This window comes from Nannospalax galili, unplaced genomic scaffold (assembly GCF_000622305.1).
Source record: "Nannospalax galili isolate Female #2095 unplaced genomic scaffold, S.galili_v1.0 scaffold3261, whole genome shotgun sequence".
NCBI lineage: Eukaryota > Metazoa > Chordata > Mammalia > Rodentia > Spalacidae > Nannospalax > Nannospalax galili.
Genome location: NW_008343964.1, coordinates 125,857 through 146,133, shown reverse-complemented (window position 1 = coordinate 146,133; position 20,277 = coordinate 125,857). Strand labels below are relative to the sequence as shown.

Genomic DNA, 20,277 nt, shown 5'->3' with positions numbered 1-20,277 from the left:
AAAATTTAAAAATAGAAGGCGGCTAATTGTTTTTATTTACTTTTATTTAGTTTTTGAGACAGGGTCTTACTATGTAGCCCAGGCTAGTCCCGAGCACAAAGATCTGCTTGCCTCTGCCTCCTAAGTGCAGGGATCAAGGATGTGTGCCACTGTGCCTGGCAGTGTTTATTTCTTCCTGAGTTGTTTGAGATTTGAGCATAGTTTTTGTACTCAAGGCTCTCATTATCCTTGACAGAATGCAATTTTCCTGCCTTCCTCAATAAAAGGCTCATGGGAAAAAGACTGAAGGCAACTGGCTCTTGGTTCTTTTTCTGGTTTGCCTGCCTCACCCTCTGCCCCTCTTGCAAGGTGTACTTTGCTTCCATTGTACCCCAGTTTCATTAAAAGCTTCCTTAACTTTTATTCTGATCTCTATTCAGTTCTTTGTTTGGGAAGGTGATCTAGGGGAGGCATCCCTATCCTTAAACGCAAGAACCGAGATGATTCCCCGTTCTTCTAATACTTTTTAATACTTGGTCTGGTCCAGGCAAGCCTTGAACTTGCACTTCATCTTCCTCAGCCTCCAAAATGGCTGGGAACATAGTTCTGTGCCACAGGGTTAGGCTTTGCTGTTTGTTCCTGGCACAGATTCACAATCGTTACAGAGCAGTGAAGGTGAAAGATAATTTTTTATTCAGTTTTATCTTGTTTGTATGAGTGTTTTACCTACATTTAAGTGCACCCATGCGTGCAATGCCAGAAAAGGACAGAAAAGAGCGTCAGATCCCCTGAACTGGAATTATGGAAGATTATTAGCCTCCTTTGGGTGCTGGGAACTGAAACCAGGCCCGCTGCAAGAGCAGCCACTGCTCTTAACTGCTGGGCCATCTTTCCAGCCGGGAAAGACAATTTTTTATTATTATGTTGGAGCAATTTAGGTATTGTAAGCAGATCTTGGGGCAGCAAAATGGCTCGGCAGGTAAAGGCGCTTGCCGCCAAGCCTGATGGCCTCTGAGTTTGAGCTCCTGGACCCACATGGTGGAGGAAGAGTGGGGATTCCCGAAAGTTGTCTGCAGACTACTGCACGCAGAACGTGGCACACATGCCTCCACACACATCAAGCGCCCTGCCCCCTCCCATCATGCGCTCACACAGGACGTCGATGATGATGATGATGGTGATGATGGTGGTGGTGGTGATGATGAAAGTACTTTTAAAATTCCTCTCTTATAGAAATACTAGTAATAATAAAGAGATAACACATTCTGGGCATGTTGGCTGTCTTACATATAAGGGGCGTAGAGTATGTGAGCGCTGTCACAGGTAAGTCTACTGCGATTTACCTTTGATTGTAATTCAGGAGGTTTACATTTGGATGGTGCTCTAGCTAAGAAAAGCCAGAGTAAAGGCGCGGGCCTCTGTGTGTTCTAGGACTACAATTCCCAGAAGGCTTCAGTGTGGGATGCAGTCTTGGTCCAAGTACTGCAATTCGGTGGTCTGAGTCTCTGCATTCATGGAGTCCCCTAGCAAGGCAGTAATTGTTCCCGGGAACGGAGGCGGGGACGTGGCCACCCACGGCTGGTACGGTTGGGTGAGAAAAAGACTGGAGCAGGTAAGAAGCCTGGCGCTGTGGGGAGGGAGGAAGACCCGGAGCGAGGCCCAAGCAGCGCTGCGTCTTATATCGAAACTAGTGGCCAGGATCTTCTCTAGGGGCTCAGTTCTTAAAAGAAACCCGATTTTAGAACTGCAGAGAACCCTCCTCTTTGCCCCATCTCATCGACCGTGGGTTCAAATTCGAGATGTCTAGGATAATTTTACACTTATGTTTATTGCTTTAGGTTGTTTTTTAATTCACTATGTAATATTTAATGTATACAAGTGAAACTACCACTGAGCTACACCCCAACCCAAATTTTAGAATACAGCCAGTATCTTCTAAATGATGTGTCTCATATCTCATCCCCATGGCACCCTGAAATTTATTTTGCTTCTCTCTCTCTCTCTCTCTCTCCCCACATTGTATGTGTGAGGGAGGTGGAGGAGACCTGTGCCACAGTATGCATTTGGAGATAGACATCAGGTTTGTATAGTCAGTTTTCTCCTTCCACCTTTCCTTGGGTTTCTGGGATGAAACTCAGGTTACCAGGTTTGCACTGCAAGCGCCATTACCAGCTGAGTCATCTCTGGCTCTTTTGCTTCTCTTGTTAAAATTTAAATATTTGCTAGGCATAGTTGCACACATCTTTAATCAGAGCACTCAGGAAGCAGAGGCAAGTGGATCTCTGTGAGTTTGGTGCCAGTGTGGTCTACATAGCGAGTGAGACCCCATATGAAAAAAAAAAGTTACAAAGTACAGTGAAACTCCTGCCTTTAATTTCAGCATTCTGGAGGCAGAGGCAAGCAAACCTCTGAGTTCAAGGCCAGCCAGTGCTACATGGTGAGATCCTGACTCGACAAAACAAACAAAACAAAAAATTAAAGTACTTTTACAATCCATATATATAATCTTTAAACCCCATATTGTCTGATTTGGCTTCTTTGTGAGTCGTCTATGTGAGTTTTAGAAAAATAACATCCTACCATAGGTTATAAGTTATCCTGTGTATCTTGTCTTCAAAAAACAAAAAGCAAAAACCTCTTCCGTAGTCCAGCAGTAAGAGTTTCCTGGGTTGACCTCTAAAATAGAATTTCAGTAGAAATTCCATAGAGTAAATGCATTCCATGGAGTGTCTTTGGAATAAAATTTCAGGGCTGTGGCCAAAAGCCATGGGCAAAGCTACCAAGCAAAAGGTTAGGCTGGGAATGGCCAACAAGATGGGATGCCCAACTTTTTTTTTAATTGAATTTTTTGATTTTCATACAATATAGTTTGATGGTATTTAGATCAGCTTCCCCTACCCCCACCTCCCTTTCTGCCCCCCCATTTAATATACTATATATTTAATAAAGTATATATAGTGTAATTTGTGTCTCCTAATGTCCAGTGTGTGTCCATCCAATGGAGCTTGGTTAACCTACCAAGATTACCATGCTTGAAAGAGACTGTCTCTGCCCCTCCCAGCAGCCATCTGTTGCCACAGTTTTCTTAGACAGAATTGGGTCCTCTTTCCTATTTCCTCATGTCTGTGCTGGGATTTTTTGTTTTTCTGATTTGAGTTTGAATGGGACTTGTGCATGCTGTCACTACTGCTCTGAGTTCTTATGAGTGGTCAGCTGTATGGAAAACTGTTTCATTGTGGTCATCCACCACCTGCCTCCTACAGTCTTCCACCCCCTCTTCCACAATGATCCCTGAGCCTTGGGAGGCAGAAGTTTGATATAGGTGTCCTATCAGGAATAAGTACTCTGCAGCTTCTTGTTCTCTGCATGTTGGCCAGTTGTGAGTTTCTATGTTAATCACTACCTGTTGCATAAGGAAACTTCTCTGGTCAGAGTTATAAGATGCATTAATCTATGAGTATAACAATAAGTCAGTAAGAGTCAGTTTAAATATGATAACTATTTAGTAGAAAACTAGTATTAGGTTCTCCCCTATGTCCTCTGACCTGTCTAGCCTCAGGTTCCTAAGCCTGATATTGGTGTCAGGTATGGAATCAGACCTTAAAGCCATTTAAAGAGTGGTTGGTTGCTCCCATAATACTTGTGCCACTATTGTACTAGTGGATGCCCATGTTTTTGTATGGTGTCTCTGTATTTTGTTTTACTTACACCCTGGGGCACAGTCTATTTGACTCCAGTTCATTCTGCATGAACTTAGGCCTTTTCTATAGATAGCTGTCTTAGCAATAAAGATAGATGTGTAAGTTCAGACACAGGTCTCTGTAGAGACTACAAGATTGACTGGGTAGAGAAGTAGAGATGGGGTGCATATTCACATGTAATCTGATAACCCTGCTTAATGCACTTCATTTCATAAAATAAGCAAATACAGAATTGATGAAGATCATTTCAGGTGTCTTTTTTTTAATTGGGTGCACCCAAATTTTGTGAATATATGTTCATGATTATATCTTCTTGGTCAATTGTTCCTTTGATTAGAATGAAATAACCCTCCTTATCTCTTCTGATTAGTTTTAATTTGAAGTCTATTTTGTCAGATATTAGGATTGCAGCACTTACTGGCTTCTTGCCATTTGTTTGGAATATTTTTTTCCATCTTTTCACCCTAAGGTAGTACCTGTCCCTGAAGGTGAGATGAGTTTCTTGCAGACAACAAATAAGATAGATTTTATTTAGTTATTTATTCATTTTAAAATTTTTTATGTGTATGAGTGTATTGCCTGCATGTAGGTAAGTGCACCCACGTTGTGCAATGCCCATGGAGAACAGAAGAGGCTGTCAGATCCCCTGGAACTGGAGTTACGGACAGTTGTTAGCTGCCATGTGGGTGCTGGGGTTTGAACTCAGGTCTTCTGCAAGAACAGCCAGTGTTCTTAACCACTGAGCCATCTCTCTAGCCCCTAGATTTTGTTTCTTAATCCAGCCAATTTGCCTATGTCTTTTGACTGGGGTATTGAGGCCATTGATATTTAAAGTTATTATTGAAAGATGTGTATTGGTTACTGTCATTTTAATTTCTATTTGTGTTCCTGGGTAGGCCTAGTTTGGTAGATATGAATTCTTTCAGTCTATTTGTGTCTTGGAAGATTTTTCTTTCCCCTTCAACTATGATGAAGACAGTTTTGCTGGGTAAAGTATTGTAGGTCAGCATCTATGGTCATTTAGAACTTGAAATACTTTGGTCCAGGCTCTTCTGGCTTTTAAAGTTTGCATTGAAAAGTGGGCTGTAATTCTGATGGATTTTTCTTTATATGTGACTTGTTTTTCTCTTGTGGCTTTCAGTATTCTCGCTTTCTTCTGTACATTTAGTGTTTTTACTGTGATATGCTGTGGGGAATTTCTGTTCTGGTCCTGTCTATTTGGTGTTCTGTGTGCTTTTTGTATTTGTATGAGTATGTCTTTCCTTAATTTAGGGAAATTCTTTATTTTTTAAAAAAAATTTGTTTTTATGTGTATGAGACTATTTCCTGCATGTGCAATGACACTATTCCCTGTAGTGCAATGACAGAAGAGGTTAGAAGAGGGTGTTGGATTCCCTAGAACTGGAGTTATGGACAGTCATTAGCTGCCATGTGGGCGCTGTGAACCAAACCCAGGTCCTCTGCAAGAGCAGCTTGACCCATCTCTCAAGGCCTGGAAATTCTCTTCTGTGATCCTGTTGAAGATCTGGTCTTCTCCTTCCTCTATGCGTATAATATATAAATTTGGTCTTTTCATGGTGATCCACATTTCCTGCATATTCCACTCCTGTGTTTTTAAATTTCCTAATATTCTTTGCTTGAGCAGTCCAATTCTTCAACTCTGTTGTCCAGTCATTATATTCTGTTTTCCATTTCGTTCATTCTGTTGGTGAGGCTTTCTCCTATCATTTCAAATTGACTTACTACATTTTTTAGTTCCTTCTTCATTTCAGCTTGAGTTTTCTTCACTATTTCTCTCTCTTGAGAACCCACTTTTCAACTCCTGAATTGACTTTGTCATTTTATCCATCTGTATATCTGTATTGTTTTGAGCTTCAGTCAGAAGTTTATCCCTACCTTCTTTGAGTTCTTTGAGTTGTCTGTGTGTTCTTTAAATTCACTGAATTCTTTGATCATGCTTATGACTGTTCTTTTAAATTCTGTGTCCTGGTTTTCCTCTGGGAAGTTTTCATTGTGGAACTCTTCTATGGGGCTGATGGTATTTGGTGAGGACATATTATCTTGTTTTTTCATTTTATTATTTTTTCATTGTGGGTTTCTTTTGTTGCTTGTGGTTCTGGTGTGAAACTCAAGCCTGCCTTTGTTGATTTGAAGTTTGATTCTATTTGTATTCTTAATGTTGCTTGGTTCCTTTCTGATTGGTCTGAGTTTCAGGTTCTCTTCTTTGATTTTATACTGGAGGGACCAGCAGGATCCAGGTACGCTCCTCAGAAGCTCTCCAGAAGGGCAAAGGAGCCCTGTCTAATTAGAAGGAGCCCTGGCTAGTTAGAAGGAGCCCTGGCTAGTTAGGCACACTCCTCCCACCCCTACCCCCTTCCCCCCAATCTCAGCAGGATGGACCCGAGGCCAAAGGAGAGGGGATGAGAATAGAATGGGCCAGCTCCTACTAGCCAGCAGGGAAGACTGAGCCCTACTGGAGTAGTAGGAGGGACTAGAGCTGATCCCAAAGCAGGGGGATGGGCACAGCAGGATTTGGGCAGCTCACACTGGAGGTAGAATCAGGCACTCTCAGAGGGATGGTCCAAGGCCCAAGGGGAGAGGATGGGAATTGAATGTGCCAGCTCTTCAGGTGTCATATTTCTTATTAGCAAAGTGTTAGTTGCAATTAAGCTCTTTATTACAGCTTTTTTCCCCCTCATATCATAGATTCCTGGTTTCCAGTGTTTGGCTAAAAACATGCCTGACCCAAGTAAGTTTTAAACTTGTTTTTAAAAAGTCTCATCCTGTTAGGTAGTGATCTCTCCATTTTGGGGATGGTAGAAAACAGGAATATCATAGTAGAAAAGCCAAAGATAAATATATACTAAGAATGAATAAAGAAATAGCTTGGGGAAGAGGACATAAGCCAAAAAGTATGGACGATTTTAGTTAGGATCAAGAAAAGCAGCTGGGTGTGGTAAAATTTAATTTTTATCTTTGTAAGCAATTTTCCTTTCTAAGCATCTACAGATATATTCAGGCAAAATTTGTGGGTGTAGCCAGTCATGGTGGTGCATGCCTTTAATCCCAACACTTGGGAGGCAGAGGCAGGCAGATCTATGTGAGTTTGAGGCCAGCATGGTCTACATAGCGAGTTCCAGGCCCACTGGGGCTATGGGGAGATCCTGTCTCAAAAAGACAAAAAAATTGTGGGTGTTCTATTTGAAACAGAGATATGATAAAACAATAACATCTGAGATCCAAAATATTAAAAAATATAAGATTGCCCCTTTTGTTCTAGGTATGTCTATGACTTGGTTCAGGAAAGAAAGAATATATGGGGGCTAGAGAGATGACTCAGAGGTTAAGAGCACAGACTGCTCTTATAGAGGACCCAGGTTTTGATTCCCAGCATCCACATGGTGGCTAACAACTGCCCATAACTCCAGTTCCAGGGAATCTGAAGCCTTCTTCTGACCGCCGAAGACACTGTACATGGACATTGCACAATACGGATGCAGTTACACACATGCAGGCCATTCACTCACACACATAAAATAAAAAATACGTAAAAATTTAAAAAAGAAAATATATATTGTACATGGATTTTTAGAATACTGTCAAAGGTTATTTTGTGTGTTTTGCTTGTTCAGTGCTAGGATTGAACCTAGGGCTTTACACATGCTATGCAAGCTCTCTACCTCTGAGTGGTATCTCCAGCTTAGGATATTTGTTTTCAAAGTTGAAAAATTGACATTAAACTTTCAGAGTTTAGGCCAGGTATTGTGGTGTATGCCTGTTATCCGAACACTTGAGAGGCTGAGGCAAGAGATGTGGTTGGTTTTCTTCGCCTTTTTTTTTTTTTTTTTGTGGGCTACACAGCAAGTTGCAGAATAGCCTGTGCCATATAGTGAGACCCTCTCTCAAAAAAGAAACATAGGGGGAAAAAGCTTTAGAGTTATAATTTATTATTTTTCTTTCTTTTAAAAATATGGTTATAAACATGAAGCCAGACACAGTTGAGCAGGACCTTTGACTTATCTTCACATAGATGGATAGATGGAACTGGTAAAAGAAAGGAGCCAGGAGCTCCTCCCAAGCCCATGTGACCCCTGAGAAATAGATCCTCAAATGACCTTAAGTGTAAAAATAAATTGATTTATTTGGGCCAACTGTATGGTCTTAAACACCCAAAAGGAAAGTATAGTCAAAGTGTAAAGTCATCTGTATATTTCTTTAAGAATTCAAGGTATTACACTTAGGCTTAAGTCTATATAAAAAGTTATTTAGACAATTATTTCTCATGATGATTTTGTTCCTAACCAGAAAGTGCTGCTCAGATGTAAGACTTCAAGTCTTGGTGCTCACCTGTACCTAAGGGAGATAACCAGCTAGTGTTCTAAAATGATGGATAAGTTGTTTTCTCCCCCTACTTAGAAGCCTTTGAGAGGGAGCTGATACTGATTCTAACCACTCCAACACTATCAAAATACCTGAAAGCGAATCCTGAATCCATCACTCTAGAATCCAGCCTTGGAAGACAAAAGAAAAATGAGGAGGAACCCAATAGAGGGATGCCTTTGGAAGCCTTTGTCAAGAAATTCCAATGGACTCTCATATGAACATTTGAAAATTGCCCTGTTCTGACTTTTTTCTAGTTCCCTATCTGGAACTTGTAATGCTAATTATTCTTACCTTTACTTCTTAAACATCTCCTATACATGATTCAAGGACTTGCTTCTTCCCTTAGAGACAAGAGTAATGGAACTTGAGAGTCTTTTAGATAGACCCACTGACTGGGTACTCCAGTTGCCTCACCCTGCGTCCCTGTTCAGCATGGAAGAAGCCAAAGCGGTTGGCTTCCCTATTCCCTATTGGCAATTTAGGCAACACCTTCAGAGGATGATGTAATAAGAATGGGAGGTAGAAATTGGCTAGGCATTAAGGATAAAAAGATCCCAAAGAAATGTAGACAGGTTCTTGGCTAGTCCAAGTGTCCTTGGGCCTGTTAGCAACCTACTCTGCTTCAAAGGTCAAAAATGTCAGAAGTATTTGGGAGCTTATATCTAATCCTTAAAAGATTTTAGGGTTATGTCTTCAGAGGGGGGAATGTGAGAGTAGCCAAAAGCCCCACAAAAAATCAATCAATCAATCAAAGAAGAAGAAAGAGTACATGACGTTATCAGAAAAAAAGTATGGAGAGATATGAGGAGTTGGAGGCGAGGGAGTGGGCATGGATTTGATCAAAACACCTTATATGCATATATGAAATTCTCAATAAAGTTTTTGCAAAATTTTTTAAAAATTTCATTTCAGTACAGAGCTACCAAATTATTGTACAGTTATAGCATAAAGGTTATTTACAAGCTTTCAGGAGTTATGTTGAAAATGAAATCTGTCCCAGTGCAACATCAGCTGAATTTTTCTCAAGCCATTGGCTGGTAAAGATGTAACTCTGTTAAAAGTCCTCTGGATTTATTGCAGGATTGTCAGCAACCTTCTAAGAGTTGACTTCTAAAGTTAAGAGGCAAAGAGAAAAATAAATACCCAAACCACCATTGTAATGATGTGGGGAAACAGGAAACCGATACAATCTCAGGGGACCACCGTAGATGACTTATTCATTACTAAAGGGATGTTGTGCCTTTACAGTGGGGAGTGCTGGATACACCTTAACAAATTAACAAACTTATTCTCACCAATAGACACACCAGCATGATGTGTCCCTGATGTGAAGGAGTGGGAAGGACATAGCAATAGGCAGTATCTTGCCACAAGTGGTTAATCTCAGTCTAATTGCAAAAAAAATTCAGCTTAGAGAGCAGTATATAAAACACCTGCCTGAACTCACAAAGAATGTGTCAATGCTCAGTTTATTGGGTATAATAATGCTGCTGTGGTTACTCTTAGGAGATATATGTTAAGGTAAGGATAAAGTGTGGTGAACTTAATGACTGGGTGCTTCTTTTTCTTTCATGTTTTCTATAGGTTTATTTCTCAGAATAATCAGCTAGGGGTAAAAGCTTGGCCTTAAGAATAGAATTCTTACCCCAGGTGTTTCCTGGCACAAGTGCTTCTTCAAAGACTCCTGCCTTGCATCTTTCTTTGGCCTAGTCTTTGTGGAATGAGGATAGTGTCTCCAAATAGTGATCTGCAATCTACTTGCAGGGTGTTGTTTTAAACACTCAGGATACAGAGATCATCAAGGCTTATGTCTGTCCTTTAAGAAGCCAATGCTTAGCCAGGCATGGTGGCACATGCCTTTAATACCAGCATTTGGGAGGCAGAGGCAGGCAGACCTCTGTGAGTTCCAGGCCAGCTGGGGCTATGGGGAGACCCTGTCTCAAAAAAAAAAAAAAAAAAAAAAAAAAAAAAAAAGAAGCCAATGGTTGTTTGGGGGTGGAGAGCAAATGTCATACACAAATGAGAAGTACAACGTGCAGTGACCAGTAGTAGATGCATATTTCTAGTATTCTACTTTTTTTTCCTTAAAATATAGTGTACAGGCCACTTGCCATCAGTCATATGGACTAGAGATGGTTTGCCTTAAAACATATTTTTATTTTTTTTATTTTATGAGTGTATTGCCTGCATGTGTGTAAGTGCACCCATGTCATACAGTGCCACAGAGGTCAGAGGAGGGTGTTGGATCCCCAGGAACTGGAGTTACAGATGGTTGTTAGCCACCATGTGGGTACTGGGGATGGCACCCAGGTCCTCTGCAAGACAGCCAATGCTCTTAATTGCTGAGCCATCTCTCCAGCCCCTTAAAATGCATATATGAAGGGCCTTAATCCCATTCATTTCTCCAAATCACATGCTCTGGATCAAACCCGAGAATGTGAATCTGCATATTGACCAAGCAAGTAATGCTGACGCATACTAACAGTGGGTGAGTGCACATATCAGAGACAGTGATCATGCATTTTTTTTAGTAGAAGTTCATCAAGCAGCCAAGGCTAGGCTTCTGTTTCTACAGTTTTCTTGTGATTTTTCATGTTAATGTGAGTAACATATACCATCTCCTTTTGGAAGCTTACATCAGCTGAGTTTTCAAGGGGCTTACTATCTCATCAGATTTAACATCATGCATTACTGATGCCATCTTTCTTTTCCAGGTATGCAGAGACCCACCAAGTATATGCTATTGTATTAGTGTCTGCATACACATCAGACTTGGGAGATGACAATGAGCGTGCAAGTGGTAAGTGTGAAGTCAGATCCCCAGGAAAGTCCTTCCCCCAACACTTGCCAGCCCCTTCAAGTCCTAAAATACTTATTCTCTTTCAGATAGCTCTAAAAAATGTACTAGCAAATGAGACTTATCAGCCACCTTTGGGTGTAAGCTAGGTACTTAGAGAAGTAGTAGATCATTTTCCAACCCAAAGTCTAGAATTGAACCCAGGATCCGGTTTTAGTTGAGCCTTTTACTTCATCTTCACAAGCTGCTGCAGTATCATGCCCTACAGGTCAAAAGCAGTGCTCCTAACACACTCTGATCCTTTGCATTGCTGTGAGGGTCCCGCCAGATATTTTCAAATGTCTGTGATGATTATTCGGGGACACTGAGAGACTATTATTTTTTTCTATAGGGTACTTCAGCCGGCCCTGGCAGTGGGAGAAGATCAAGGCCAACTGCCCTCACATCGTGCAGTTTGGCTCTACTGATGACCCTTTCCTTCCCTGGAAGGAACAACAAGAAGTGGCCGACAGGTTGGAAGCCAAATTGTACAAATTTGCTGACCGTGGTCACTTTCAGAACACAGAGTTTCATGAACTGATTAGTGTGGTAAAGTCTATGCTGAAAGTAGCAGAATAGTCAGGATGACTGCTGCTTTACGTGCCAGGGTGGGGTGAATAATAGCATCTGTTATCAGTTTCTAGACATGAAATGTCCAGGCATGCTCCAAAGTGCCTGAAAAGCAGACTAGTTTCAGCATTCATACTGTCACTAGCAACATTGTCATTTTCTACAGAACCTAAATCTTCCTCAAATGCTATGAACTTTAGCAATATTTTTCCCATTCAGTAAGGGACATAGGGCAGTTTAGTCATCCCATTGACCTAAGACAGTAAGTCAGAAGTGGAATCTGGAGCCAGGTAAGGTGACAGGTGTCTGCAATCCCAGCACTTAGGAAGTGGAAGCAAGAGAATCAGAATTCAAAGACCCCAAACAAACAAAACTAAGTTTTCATGCAAACTGTATGAGTGACACTCCTTCCCCTTTGAAATAAAACTTACTGAGAGAAGAAAATGTGGCTAAAGGTCCAGTGTTGGCATGATATTCAGGACACTGCTGATTCCAGCTGGCTCAAGATAAACTGATGCCCCTGACCTCCCTCCCCTCAGGTCCTTCAGACAGGTTGTGAGAGACCAACATATAAGGACACCAAATCTGAGTCATGGGTGTCTTGGGGTCAGGCAGAGAATAGATGGAAGCATAGCCTACCACCTGGGCCAACCCTGACAGGACAAAGCTGCCAGAACTAGAGCCCTATGGAAAGCTCATGCCCTGTCAGAGTACAGCTGTGTAGAAATACGACATGGCTTTTTAATATGGAGAATATAGATGTATATACAGTCCATATGTATATGAATTATGTCTGATTTATATCTCCATGGATTATAGGAGCTTTGGAAACAATACTGTAGATCAAAAACTGCAAATACAAGACTAAGACCAAGTCATCCATTTGTGAGCATGGCCATAAACATTAGCTTAGCCAAAGTCCAAGAAAAGCCCAAGATCACCAATATGAACTTATATAATGTTAAAGGGTGGAAAACATGGGAGCAATCTGAATTTTGTTACAAAGTTTTAAGTATTGTTAAAAAGAAACTTTACCATTGTACAAGGTTTGCTCTGTAGAGTTCAACCTCTTAACCTCTAAAGATCTCTTTCAAGCATCATTCCAAGATTTTTCTTACATATTCTCTCAAAAAGTAACACTTTTTTAAAAATGAATTTTTATATTAGCATATGTTAGATGTAGAAAATGGCTTCATGACATTTTCATTCATGTTTAAGATGTACTTTGATCATATTTTTAAAATAAAACTTTCCCAACATTCTCTGGCCATTGTGATATCGAACTACTGCCACAGACGATTTCTGGTGCATTCACACTTGTTGCAGAACCTGTGATGGGTGGGCACAGAAATGTCTTTCCACTATTATCCTTAGGGGATGCAGAGCTCTTGTTTTAGCCTGGGAAGGTAAAACTTTAAAAAATTATTTTAAATTTTATGTGTATATGAGTGTTTTACCTACATGTATGTAAGTGTGCCTGCTTCATGTAATGCCTGCAGAAGTCAAAAGAGGGTATCAGATCCCCTGGAACTGGACTTATGGATTGTTGTTAGCCTCCAGGTAGGTTCTGGGAATCAAAAGTTGGGTCCTCTGCAAGAGCAACCAGTGCTTTTAACCGCTGAGCCATCTCTCCAGCCCTAAGACTCTAATTTTTTTTTAAATTTATTATTTTTATGTGTATGCATGTATTACCTGCATGTGGGTAAGTGCACCCGTGTCGTACAATGCCCACAGAGGACAAAAGAGGCTGTCGGATTCCCTGGAACTAGAGTTAAGGACAGCTGTTAGCTGCCATGTGGGTGCTGGGATTTGAACCCCAGTCTTCTGCAAGAACAATTAGTGTTCTTAACCGCTGAGCCATCTCTCCAGCCCTAAGACCCTAAGCTTTTTTTTGTTTTGTTCTTTATCTTTTTGAGACAGGGTCTCTCTATAGCTCCAGCTGTCTGGAACTCACTATGTAGACCAGACTGGCCTCGAACTCACAAAGATCTGCCTGCCTCTGCCTCCAGAGTACTGAGATTAAAGGCATGCACCACCATGCCCAGCCTATGACTCTAAACTTTTAACAGCAGGTTATCTTTGGAGGATGGGATTTGGTCAGTATAGTGGAAGGGACCTCCTTTTATACTTTCTCCATCTGGGGATTATTGAACCTTACACTAAAATATATTAGTCTTATAATTATTAAGAGCCCTAAGTTATTAGAGCCCTAAGACTCTAAACTTTTTTTAAATTTTATTATTTTTTATGTGTATGTGTGTATTGCCTGCATGTATGTGAGTGCACCCCACCTGTGTCATGCAGTGCTGCAGAGGTCAGAAGAGGGCTTCGGATTCCCCTGGAACTGAAGTTAAGGACGGTTCGTAGCCATCATGTGGGTGCTGGGAATTGAACCAGGATCCTCTGTAAGAGCAGTCAGTGCTCTTAACTGCTAAGCCATTTCTCAAGCCCCTAAAATACATTTTTAAAGAACTCACTTTGGGACTTGAGAAAATGGCTCGGCAGTTAAGAGTACTGGCTGCTCTTCCAGAGGACCTGGGTTCAGTCCCAGCACCCACATGGTGCCTAACAACCATCCTTAAATCCAGTTCCAGGGGATCCAACATCCCTTTTCTGGTCTCCATAGGCACTGCTTGACACAGTGCACTTACACACATGCAGGCAAAACACTCATACACATAAAATATAAATAAATAAATAAATAAATATCTAAACAACTCACTTTACAAGTTGGTAAATATATATATTTAATAATTTATTGAGAATTTCATACAGCGATATAAGTATATAAGGTGTTTTGATCAAATCTGTGTCCACTCCCTCAACTCCTCCCTTATCTCCCCATCACCCCATCACTTTTTTCTGATAACTTCATGTACTCCTTTTTTTTTTTTTTAAATGGGGCTTTTTGCTACTCTAACATTCCCCCCCTCTGAAGAGGTAGCCCTAAAATCTTTTAAGGATTAGATAAAAGCTCCCAAATACTTTAGACACTTTTGGCCTTTGGAACAGCATATGTTGCTAAGAGGCCCAAGGACATTTTGACTTTTAGCCAGGAAAATGGCTACTTTTCTTTGGGGTCTTTTTACATGAACTGCCTAGCCAATTCCTACCTCCTATTCTTATCACACCATCCTCTGAAGAGGTTACCCAGCTTGTGGATAGGGAATCAGAATGCAGACAACTCTGGCTTCTGTGCTGAACAGGGACACAGGGTGAGGCAATTGGGGTTACCCCTTCAGTGGGTCTGTCTAAAAGACTCCCAAAATGCATAACTCTTATCTGTAGGGGGAAAAGAAAGTCCTTCACTGGTAAATAGGTGAAGAAGTAAAGGCAAGTAATTAGCATTACAAGTTCCAGACAGGGAACTAGAAAAAAGTCAGAACAGGACAAATTTCAAATGTTCATATGAGAGTCCATTGGAATTTCTTGACGGGAGCTTCCAAAAGCATCCCTCTATTGGGTTCCTCCTCATTTTTCTTTTGTCTGCCAAGGCTGGACTTGAGAGTGATGGATTCAGGATTTTCTTTCAGGCATTTTGGTAGCTGTTGGAGTGGTTAGAATCAGTGTTAGTTCCCTCTCAAAGGCTTCTAGATAGGAAGGAAATTTGGACATCATTTTAGAATAATAGTGGGTTGTCTCCCTTAGCTACAGGTGGGCACTACAGTATTGCAGACCAAGATTTGAAGTCTTACATCTAAGCAGCAGTTTCTGATTCAGAACAAATCATCAATGAGAGATAACTGTCTAAATAACTTTTTAAAATTTTATTTTATGTGTATGTGTGTTTTGTCTGCATGTAGGTAAGTGCACCTGTGTCGTGCAATGCCTGGGGTAGTCAGAAGAGGCTGTCAGATCCTCTGGGACTGGAGTTAGGGACAGTTGTTTGCTGCCATGTGGGTGCTGGGATTCTAACCCGGGTCTCCTGCAAGAACAACCAGTGTTCTTAACCACTGAGCCATCTCTCCAGCCCCCTAAATAACTTTTTATAGGGACTTAAGCCTAATGTCTGAGAGGTGTAATCTCTTGAATTCTTAAATAAATATACTGATCACTTTGCCCTTTGGTTATACTTTCCTTTTGGGTGTTTAAGATCATATAGTTGGCCCAAATAAATCAATTTATATTTACACTTAAGGTCGTTTGAGGAACTGTTCCTCAGGAGTCACATGGGTTTGGGAGGAGCCCCTGAATCCTTTCTTTTACCAGTTCTATCATCTATGTGAAGATAAGTTAAAGGTCCTGCTCAACCATGGCTGGCTTCACTTGGAAGCATGGAGGAAATGTTTCCTCTGAGTTGACCCTCCTCTTTGTAGACTGGACACTGGTTCAAGTTCATCTCATGGGATCTCCATGGCCTCCCTGAACAAGAGGACAGGTGACTCACCAGTTACAGGACATTTTGAGAGATGTTCCATAGTCCCCTGGAACTTAGTCGACCTTGGAGGGCAAGGGGCAAAAACTCTCCTTTAAATCCCTCTGACCAGATTAGTATAAGCCTCAAAGTACGGCTATTAAACATCCAAGGTTAGTTCCACCAGTCTGGTATTTTTAATTACCATGTGCTATGTAGATAAAGCTTGGGTAAAAAACCAAATGTTCTCAGATAAACCTTGACTAGATATTTTGTTCTTTAAACTAGTTGACTAAACTATGACCTTAGAAATTTTAACATTATGTGTATATTATTTTTGTCTCATTATTTATATATAACAAACCTACACAGACCGTCCTCACTTGCTTAAGCTTTCTCATTTTTTTCTATTTTGAAAAATATCTCCATTCCCATATCCTTTTAACATCTTTCACATTCTTCTTTTCTTTTCTTTAACATTAATAAATTTTTCATCTGTTATGAGACTTCTTTTCCTGGGGATACTAAGCAATGCTTACTCTTTTTTAAGGTTCTAGTATCAAGCCAATGTTTGATTAAAGTTTTACTGGGAAACCAATGAATTTTCTGAGCTTATTTACAGAGATAACTGAGGGGTTGTTAAAGTGTATGAATGACCTGAAGGTATGCATACTTGAAAGCCTTTACCTAGCTTGGGTCAAGCTTTCTCTTCCTAGCCTTCCCCAGACTGTATACTTTAGCCCTCCCCAAATCCAGGAGACCATGTGTGATTAGGGCCAAATGACATATAATTGTCTGGGAAGAGTGGCTGGATACTCTGGTGAGGGTCTAAAATACAAATTATGGGACTAGGTGTGGTGGCACATGCCTTTAATCCTAGCATATAGGAGACAGAGGTAGGCAGATCTCTGAATTCCAAGCCAGCTAGGGCTACATAGTCTCAAAAATAAAAAAAATAAAAAAACTTGTCTCAAAAATAAAGGCTGGGCACGGTGCCACAAGCCTTTAATCCCAGCACTTAGGAGGCAGAGGCAGGCAGATCTCTGTGAGTTCAAGGCTATCCTGGTCTACTTAGGGTCAGCTGGGGCTACAGGAAGACTGTCTCAAAAATACCAAAAAATAAAATAAAATTGGGGCAGGAGAGATAATTCAATGGCAAGAGCACCTCACATCATGTGGCTCAGTTGCCTGTAACTCCAGCTCCAGGGGATTTGTCAGTCATATACAAACACATACACATAATTAAAAATAAAATCTTTAAAAAACAATGGATCCTTCTAGTATAAAGAGGTTGTTTAGCAGTTATTGGAACAAACCTCTAATCCAAGATTGATTCTATTTGAATATTTTGGAATTAGTAATTATTTACTCCTTGTTTTCTGAATTCCTTTCTAAAAATTTATAGACTTATAAGTAGCATTATTTCACAATGTTTTCTGCCACAGGCCAAAAAGATATATTCACTTGAAAAATATCTACTCCTGGTATTTTCATTCCTGTTTGAACAACAGACTTAAATGGTTTTTGAGCTGTGCCACCCAGTATGTGCAATAGCCACAGGTAGGTAAAAAAGAACAAGTTTTTAGTCACTTGCAGTTTCAAGTGCTGACCAGCCACAGGTGGCTCATTTATGAGACACCGAATATAGACTATTTCCATTGTTATAGAAAATGCTATTTAGGGCTGGAGAGATGGTTCAGCGGTTAAGAATACTGTTCTTGCAGAAGACCCGGGTTTGAATCCCAGCACCCACATGGCAGCTAACAACTGTTGGTAACTCCAGTTCCAGGGGATCCAACAGCCTCTTCTGTCCTTCTCAGGCATTGCGTGGCAGAGGTGCATTTACATACATACAGGCAATACACTCATACACATATTTTTTAAAAAACACTATTGGCCAGATATTGTGGTGCATGCCTATAATCCCATGCATAGGAAAGTAGAAGCAAGACTGTGAGTTCAAGGCTAGCCTAGATTATACAGTGAGAGATCCTATCTTTTCTTTTTTGGTCTTCTTGAGACAGGGTCTCCCTGTAGCCCCAGCGGTCCTGGAACTCACTATATAGGCCAGGCTGGCCTTGAACTCACAGAAATCTGCCCGCTTCTGCCTCCCGAGTGCTGGGATTAAAGGTGTGTGCCACCACATCTGGCCAACTTTTTTTTTTTTTAAATCTGCTGTGCTCTAAGGCACAGATTTTATATTCTTACCCCATCTGACATATAATGAATTTGAAATTATTTTTTTCACTGTGGTACTGCGGGTAAGGTCAGGGGGTTCACCATGCCAGACAAGTGTTCCACCATCGAGCTACAGCCTTATCCATGAACTTAGGTTGATGGGCCCAAGTCCCCCCAAATGATGGACCCAAGTCCCTCCCAAATGATGGATTTAAACTAAAATCCCCCAGGCCTGAGAAAAACTACACAAGGAAGTTAATTCTAAAGAACAAGCTGAGCTGACCTTTTTCATGCTCCTTGCCCAAGCTGGAAATCATCCCAGAAATTCCCCCTACGTCTGCTTGGCACATAGCCGCCGCTTGTCTTTAAAAGAAACCTGTGAACTGGGCTCTGTCCTCCGAGTGAGGTAGGAGTCCGTTTTGCAAAACGCCAATAAATCCTTATGCTTGCTGCATTTCCTGATTTGAGGACTGAGTTATTGGGGTGCGACCTCCCGTGAACGTTGGGAACCCCAGTCTGGGGGTCCAACAAGGTGTCTGACTAATTGCTTAATTGGTCACCATAAAAACCATTATCTACAAACTGTATTAATTGCCAGAGTAAATTGGATGTTTCATGTGAGAATCTACATAAATATTAAAACTCATAGAATCACTCATGTCTAAATTCTTCTCTATGGATCACTATTAAACAAAAGGCCAATAAACTTTGGAGTATGTGTTCTCACAAGACTGACACTGAATGGAAAAGAACTAAGTCTCAGGACTTCATCTGCAATTTGATCTTTCAGTGTCATGATTTCAGAGGCCTACAACCTGTTTGACCATAGCTTATCTTTGTGGATGACTCATTTTATTATACAGTACAGCTGCTGTATTTTTAAATCATCTACTCTTCTCAGTTAATATTCAGAACAAAAAGCATGCTATGAAAAAACTTAAGCTATTCTAGTAAGAATATTTCAGCCACTGATTTCAAATTAAAAAATTCAGTTATCAATAAATAATACAAAGTCAGGCATGGTGAGTTAATGCTTATAATCTCAGCATTTGGGAAACTGAAGCAGGATTGCCATGAGTTCAAGGCCACCCTAGGCCACAAAGTGAATTCCAGGCCAGAGTGAGACTATCTCATAGCCAAGAGACATAATACAAAGAATATCTGGAAAATAAATTGGTTACTTCTCCTTTATTGTAACTCTCCTTCGAATTCAGTTTTCTTGTTAAGTAAGATGAGTGCTTATTCTCTAGGCCAGGCAGATCTCAGAAAGAATGGACATTGTTCTTATAAAGTCAGCCCTCACTGGAAGAAAGCCTCCTGTATCCACACATAATCTAATACTTAAAATACAAAGAGCTGGTACCATTAAATGCTAATTTTATAGAGCTGGCCAGATTTTATCTAATAAAAAATAGTTAATGAGTTTGATTTTACCAATCCCCTTTGTCTCGAAGTAACTCTTTGGATGTTGTTCACTTAAGAGTATCTCCAAACTGGTGTTAGAACTCAGCCCTCAAGGAGTCAAGTGTGAATTCCTCAGTTGTACCATGTTTTTGGCTTAATACACTTTTAAAAATTTATGTGTATGGGTGTATTGCCTGCGTGTTTAAGTGTACCCGTGTCATGCAATGCCTGTGGAGACCAGAAGAGGGCGTTGGATCACCTGGAACTGGAATTAAAGTTGTTAGCTGCTACTTGGGTGCTGGGAATCCTCTGCAAAAGCAGACAGTGCTCTTAACTACTGAGCCACCTCTCCAGCCCCAGGCTTAATAAATTTTAAGTGGCAATACAAAGGGAAAAATACAACTACAGAGATCCTAAAAAGCTGTCTTCTGCACAACAGCTGGCAGATAGGATGTCTGATGAAGATCTATTTTCTCAGTGTTCTCACATGAGAGAAGGGGCAACATAAGCCTTTGAGTCTCTTCTATGTGGGCACTAATTCTACCCATGAAGAGTCTACACACTCATGATCTGTCATCTTCCAAAGGATCTATTTCCACATACCATTACACAGGGTCTGGATTACAAAACCTGAATTTGTAATGATGGTAGGGAGGGTCATAAAAACTGTAGGCATCAAATAAGAATCTTCAAGCCAGGTGTGGTGGTACATGCCTTTAATCCCAGAACTCAGAGAGCAGATCTCTTTGTGAGTTTGAGGCCAGCCTGGGCTGCACAATGAGACCGTTTCAAAAAAAGATCTTGGAAAAAACTCTGACAATACAATTAAGCCACACAGTGAAACTTAAAACTTTAATATGAAGGAACAGTGA

The 20,277-nt window shown here is 40.8% G+C and overlaps 1 protein-coding gene across 1 annotated transcript; it reads left to right on the top strand.

The window, feature by feature from the left end:
* Nucleotides 1–1,413: 1,413 nt before the first annotated feature.
* Nucleotides 1,414–12,731, top strand: Rbbp9 (RB binding protein 9, serine hydrolase). The gene is made up of 4 exons (XM_008840228.3): nucleotides 1,414–1,591; nucleotides 2,010–2,059; nucleotides 10,778–10,863; nucleotides 11,252–12,731. Exons 1-4 carry the CDS (start codon nucleotides 1,493–1,495, stop codon nucleotides 11,476–11,478), a joined length of 462 nt encoding a protein of 153 aa, XP_008838450.1. The 5' UTR covers nucleotides 1,414–1,492; the 3' UTR covers nucleotides 11,479–12,731.
* The last annotated feature ends 7,546 nt before the right edge of the window (nucleotides 12,732–20,277 follow it).